At 38.7% G+C, this 6746-nt stretch overlaps 1 protein-coding gene across 1 annotated transcript; it reads left to right on the top strand.

Moving 5' to 3' along the window:
• The first annotated feature begins 372 nt into the window (after positions 1-372).
• LOC141475254 (bile acid receptor-like) lies at positions 373-6696 on the top strand. The gene is made up of 10 exons (XM_074163520.1): positions 373-463; positions 1640-2005; positions 2589-2729; positions 3355-3494; positions 3605-3706; positions 3804-3903; positions 4979-5107; positions 5630-5743; positions 6172-6285; positions 6446-6696. Exons 1-10 carry the CDS (start codon positions 373-375, stop codon positions 6694-6696), a joined length of 1548 nt encoding a protein of 515 aa, XP_074019621.1.
• Positions 6697-6746: the final 50 nt, after the last annotated feature.

Below are 6746 nucleotides of genomic sequence, written 5' to 3'. Positions count from 1 at the left end.
CTATCCAGTGGAGCTCCTTTTAATCTTTTCCTGAACCAGAGAATTTACCAATGATTACTCTGATTCCCCCACATGGTTTCATGTAAAATTAGAAGCAGAACAGTTCTAAATGCAACTTGGAAATTTAGGAATGGACTCTACCTCAAATCTGTACTGTTGCACAATCAAACGTTTTGCAACCTCATTTAAAGTATTATGAATTCACACATACCTCTCATTTCCTTATGATCTGCAAACTGTTTCATATTCTGGAGTTTTCTGTGTTTAGCTCTGTAGCTAAACCTACCCAGCAGTTCTTTCTCACATGATGTTTCTCTTACTTTTCCATTTCTCTAGGTTCCCTTCTTAAAACTCTATCACATAGCAAAGTGAATGAAACAGTGCAGTTGGGAACAGAATATGGCAAATACATTTGTCACTGTACCTGATGGGTATTGTCTTCCTGAGCCCATACAGTATTACGGTGAGTAAAGCAAAATTTTTATATTATGAAAAACCAGTATAGTAAAATGAGCATCTGTGGAAATTCACATTATTTTCTTCATTTTAGTTTACAAGCTCTTAGAAGCTACACAGTTGACTATCAAGCCCATACTGAAAGTGTATTGAAATAGACAAGCATTGCCCATACAGATTTTGGTATCTGGATTACGCTGACTCATCATTTCATATAAACATTACTGGTGCTCTCTCCCTTTGACTTGTATGAAGATGATATAGGTTTTATTACAGTATTCCAGATATATTATAAATAGATAGTGGTTATTCTATATCTTATAGAACTATAATTTCAATAACTAATTTGATTCTGGATGAGTAAAAGCAGGACAAAAAAAAACCCATTAAAAATAAAAAGACCTCCAAACTGCTTAAAAAAACACTTTCCAATTTGTTTTTACAGAGATTTGAACAATCCCAAAGGAAGAATGAAACATGATGCATGTTGCACAAGCTTTTTTCAGTACAGCTGTGTACACTTAAGGGGGGCTGAATAAAATTAAAACTCTACAGACAGAAAGGCAGGAAGAAGTTCTCCTCATAATTCTGTACATACATTTTGCTAAAATGAAATTTCTTAACTATAAAGGATCATATGTGCAAAAATACTAAATAAAACAAGCTTCTGGTTTTTACTCTACTGAATTTCAACTGTAAGACAACTGTCACAGTAATTTTTACCACTCTATTATTTTTGGACCACCTTTTTCAGACTCTTCATGTGCAACATTTTCAGAATTATGCCTGAAATATGCATCACTAACACTTCACTCATTAACAAATTCACTAAAGGGAAAATATTATTCTGTAATGTGGACAACTTACACTTAAGTGTAAAATCAAAGGTAGCTGTATCATCAGTTGGCAAATGATAGTCAATTACGTACTAACAAGACTCCAGTGGCACCCACGTGACACTGCCCAAACTGGTACCAAGCCACTTTCACTACATCCAAGTGTTTACTTAAAAACATTAAAAACATTACCAGTAGCATATTTAAAAAGAACATGCCAGACTGCCCTTCTGAAAATGCATTCCTCTAATACTTATTATTAAATGTTTAATCTAGAAAACATTAAGTAGTTGATGTCAAGTTAATCCTCAGGGTTTTATTTCATTTTCAATTTCTTCTGTATCCAGATGTTTTACCGGAGCACATAAACTATCAGCTGCAAGACACAGATTTTCAGACTGCACCTTACTGTCAGTACTCAACAGTTCAGATTCCTCCTCCTGTATTACAGTCCCAGCCTTCCCAGTCCCAGTACAGCACATACAGCCTGGACTCTCCGTATGGTGACGGGCAGTGTGTCATCAGCAGCTGTGAATTAAGCAAACCCCTCTTCGTGGCTCCCCACACTGATGACTCCGGATACCAAGGCCTAAAACGGCCAAGATTAAACCACTCTTCTTTGCGAGTGAAAGGGCAGGAGGAGCTGTGTGTTGTGTGTGGGGACAAAGCTTCGGGCTACCACTACAATGCACTGACCTGCGAGGGCTGCAAAGGTGAGAGAACAGGCTGACCTCAGCCCCACAGTACTTGACATAATGATCCACATCTGTGATTTAAGCAAACAGATTTCATTATTTTTAAAGTTGATGATTCTAAAGAGGATTCTGATTTATCTAACACGCTTATCCAGATTCACATTTTTATTACATTTTTTGAAGAAATGCTTTCACAGCATGTATTTAATATGAGCATTCAACACAATTTTTGCATTGATTCTTCTCTAGAACAATGTTTAAGCAGGTGCTGACTTTCTCATGACCATTTATTACACATTTACTTCAGTGCTATTAATTTTAGTTATTATTAAATAAGTACAAGTAATAATTACTTACTACTGGTATTTTTACTTGCTATATGGGAGCTGCCTTGGTCAGGTAAGGAAAAAAAGCGATTAATATTAGTCAAAAAGAACAAGACATAACTATGTTGTTAAAAAGCAAATTTAAAATCAAAGTAATGTTTCCACTGTAAAAAAAACCAACAAACAAAATACCTATAAGACACCTTAATTCTTTACAACATTATGAGATAAAGCTCCTTAGATTCCTTCGGTCATAACCTGATCCTTGTCCGTAGGCTTCTTTCGACGTAGCATAACCAAAAACGCAGTATATCGATGCAAGAATGGTGGTCATTGTGAAATGGACATGTACATGCGAAGGAAGTGTCAGGAATGTCGCCTGAAGAAGTGTAAAGCTGTGGGAATGCTAGCAGAATGTAAGTGCTCCTTCCATGCTGACTACTTTACCAATCAACTTGGAGAAAACCTTCTCCAAAGTCAATCCCTTTTCCTCATTAGAGCTAAATGGTTTTCGTCTAAACTTCATTTAGTTGTAGGAAAATGTACCTTTGGAGTCTGTAGCACGTGTAGCATCTGCAGACACCACCAATGCTTGGGATGTACCTCCTGAAGGGAAGAGGACTGCTGTTCAAAGACATTACAAGAGAAAATAAAATGTACTAACAAGAGACAGCTAAATAGCCTGAACCTTGGCAGGACAGCAGTAAATGTATCAGATGTGCTTTTGTATTTGAAAAAAAAAAAAAAAAAGAGAAAAAAAATTGCACAACAGTTTTTCATGAAAAATTCTCATACTTGTATGTCACAGAGCCACAAGCAAGATGGCATAAGATGACTACAAACACTCAGGCCTTTGGTGGACACTGAACACTAATTCGCCTAATGAGTAACACATTGCCATGTTCTCTCAGAAGCCTAGTTCCTTATAGGTGACAACTCCTGTGATGCAAAACTCATGTTATCTATAATAATAAAAGTGATTATTTCAAATTGTCATTATTTGAAAATTTACGTGTTGATGCACACTTCCACGTCTCACAGGTTTGCTGACTGAAGTACAGTGCAAGTCAAAGCGACTCAGGAAGAATTTCAAACAGAAGAACAGTTTTCTTTGCAACATAAAACTGGAAGATGAGGGACTGAACAGTAAGCATGTATCATCTACAACAAGATCTGGAAAAGTGTGATATTTTTCTATTTAAAATATCTCTTTTTATCATTTCTTTCTGCTTCAATTCATTGTCATCTGATGGATTTTTTTTGTTTGTTTTGGTTTTTTTTTTATTACCAGATCCCAGAGAAAATGGAACTTACTCCAGGGGAACATCAGCTTCTTGACCACATTGTAGCAGCACACCAAAAATACACAATTCCTCTCGAGGAAGCAAAGTTTGTACGTATACAGAACAATCAGCCTGCATTGCTAAGTTGTTATTATCCTAAGCACTGTATCTTGGTTATCTCAGATGTCTAAATGCTCTTTTATGCAGCTACAGGAAACTGCAAGTCCTGAGGAAAGTTTTCTCCATCTCTCTGAAACAGCAGTCGTCCATGTACAAGTGTTAGTGGACTTCACAAAAAGACTTCCAGGTCAGTTTCTTCCTTTGTGAAATGTTACCAAATAGTGTGACTTTTTTTTTTTTTTTTAAGAGGCAGAAACTACACCGATGCCGTGAATCTGAGAAAAATCCAGGCTTTGAGAAAACTCTCATTCAACTGACTATTTTTTCTTACAACTCTAATGATCAGGGTTACCATTTACTTGCCATGAGGACAAGTTAGAAGCGTTCACTTCAAAAGTGTGTTACGATTACTTTTCCATTTCTGACATGGAGACATTTTTCTGAAAGTATATTCAAAATACCATCTTGAGTGAATTACTATTTCAGCACATTCTCTGAAATCCAGTTCAGTTTGCAATTTATCATACTCAACAAAATAAAAAACAGATGTTCCTTCAAAGGAGAAGGCAGCAGAAAAGGGACTAACCAGGTGCTCCTATTCATATTTTCCTTTCATAAAAAAAAATAAATAGGGAACATACAATTAAATACATATGTAAAATTTAATGACAAAAGTCAATCAACGCATCTAGAGCAGATATTTGATGTAATTTAGCACTAATGTGGAACAGATCTGAAAGAATGGATGAGCTGTTTGTTTTCTTATGTTACATATCCTGCTCTGATCAGGATTAAGAAAAGAATCAATAAAGTTACTTTGGTCTTGAATTGTAAGTGACAAAAAGAGTTTGTCAAAAGATTAACACAATTTAAAAAAAAGATCAGATATCAATGAATAAGGAGAATACCCACACTTATTAACCAATGCAGCAAATTTATAAGGTATTAAGCCATGTGACATAAATCAGATATTCGGAAGAAATTTTCAATAAAGTCTTGATCAGTCCCAAAATTTTTACTTGTATCTTCCTTTCTAACACTGGGCACTGACAACTGCACTTTTTTTTTTTTGTCCTTTTTACTTGTCCAACTTAAAAACCATCAAGACAGATCCCAATAGTCTTTCGTACATGCATCTTTTAACTATGGCTCTTCCTTTCCAGTAAAGGCATTTATTAAAAAAATAATTTTATCAACTCATGTTAGGAACTTAAAGACAGCCACAGCCTTCCTTGATTCTTAACATGTATCTTTCTCTGCAGGGTTTGAAAGTTTAGCTAGTGAAGATCAAATTGCGCTGCTGAAAGGGTCAACAGTTGAGGCAATGTTTTTGCGTTCAGCCCAAATATATAACCAAAGAATTAGTGAATGCCAACCATCAACAAGTGAAAGTAAGTTTGACTAACAAGCTTCCTATTAAAACCAGTAGGAGGTTCTGACATTTTGAAACAACTTCCATTCACTTTAATTCACTTAATCTCAAATAATTTCCTATTCTAGCACAGTGGTACCTAGAATAGTACCAGTAATGCCCACATACCTTCTATAGGATTTTTTTTTTTCCAAAGAGCATACAAAAAAAAAATAAAAAATAAAAGGATCTCTGTTTTCCTCCTATTAGTTCCAAACAAAGAGCAACATTTTTGAGTGTTTGCACAAATTGTGGGGCGAATAGATAATATGTCATATTAATGACATACTATATATTGTGTCAAGTTTAACGCAAAAGGCTTTGACCAACAATAATGCAACCAATGCACTTGGTGCTGCATGCCAAAAAGAACCATTTTTTCTACCTGCATGAATCTGGGAAAAATTCACACATTTCCAGGAATATATCTGCAAAGCAGATGCAGACAAATATTTAAAGTCACATTAAGCTTCGCTGGGAACTGTCATCTCTCTTGTTCCAGGTCACGTAAGACTTTCTGACCATGGGACATGTCACATTCAAAACCTCAATAAAAACATTTATTCCATGGAAATGTCTCATGATGAAGAAAGTCCAACTTCCACTACTACCACAGGTAATGAAAGTCTCAGAATCAAAACACCTGTGATTCCTTTTCTTTGCTGGCCCTGTTCTTACCCACAGTGAGCAACACCGTCAGTGTGGCCACTGCTCATTCTTCTTCTCCTCTTCCTCTCCACTCCCTCGAGCTGCTTTGTTACATGCGCAGGCGTTACATCTTCTTGGAAGGAAGAGGCGATGGTCGTGTTTGCTTGTATCTTAGGATAAAGCCTTGAGTTATTTATATCAAGAGTTACACAGCACAACTGCAATACAACTTTTCTTACTCCTTCAGAAATTAACACTGTTTTCACCAAGTTTGCTAACTACTTCATGCAATGGAACAGCCCAGAGCCTTAAAAGAGTAGGGCAAAGTTGACTCACAACTGCAGCGCCTGTTTCTGCATTGACATAACATCCTCATTGTTTTATTTCATTTTTAAGGTATCACCGAGGAGTTTATTACTGCATTGTTTTACTTCTACAGAAGCATGGGTGAACTGAAAGTGACTGAGGCCGAATATGCCCTGCTTGTGGCAACGACCGTGTTTTTTTCAGGTAAACCGGGGGGGGGAACGGACGGGCGGACTGTTAGCGTGTCACCTCCACTCACCTCAGGCGCTGTCCGCCTCCACCCATCGAGCCCTCAGGGGCAGCGGCGGCCCGGTCGCACCGCGTCCCCGCCCGCTAACCGCGCTCTCCCACCTCGCCCCCGCAGACCGGCCGCTGCTGAGGAACAGGCGGCGGGTGGAGGAGCTGCAGGAGCCGCTGCTGGGGCTGCTCTACAAGCACGCCAAGATCCACCACCCCCGCGACCCCCAGCGCTTCGCCCGCCTGGTAGCGCGCCTGACGGAGCTGCGTAGCCTCAACCACGCCCACGCGGCCGTGCTGGTCACGTGGCGGACGCAGGACCCGCGCCTGACGGCGCTCCTCCGCCAGGTCTGGGACCTTCACCAGGCGGCGCCTTAACACACACGCGCTCGCGCTGCTGAGGGGCCTGCTACGCCCCGCCCCGCCCC

The sequence above is a fragment of the Numenius arquata genome, chromosome 24, assembly GCF_964106895.1.
Source record: "Numenius arquata chromosome 24, bNumArq3.hap1.1, whole genome shotgun sequence".
Lineage (NCBI taxonomy): Eukaryota > Metazoa > Chordata > Aves > Charadriiformes > Scolopacidae > Numenius > Numenius arquata.
This window is presented reverse-complemented; position numbering and strand designations above follow the sequence as displayed.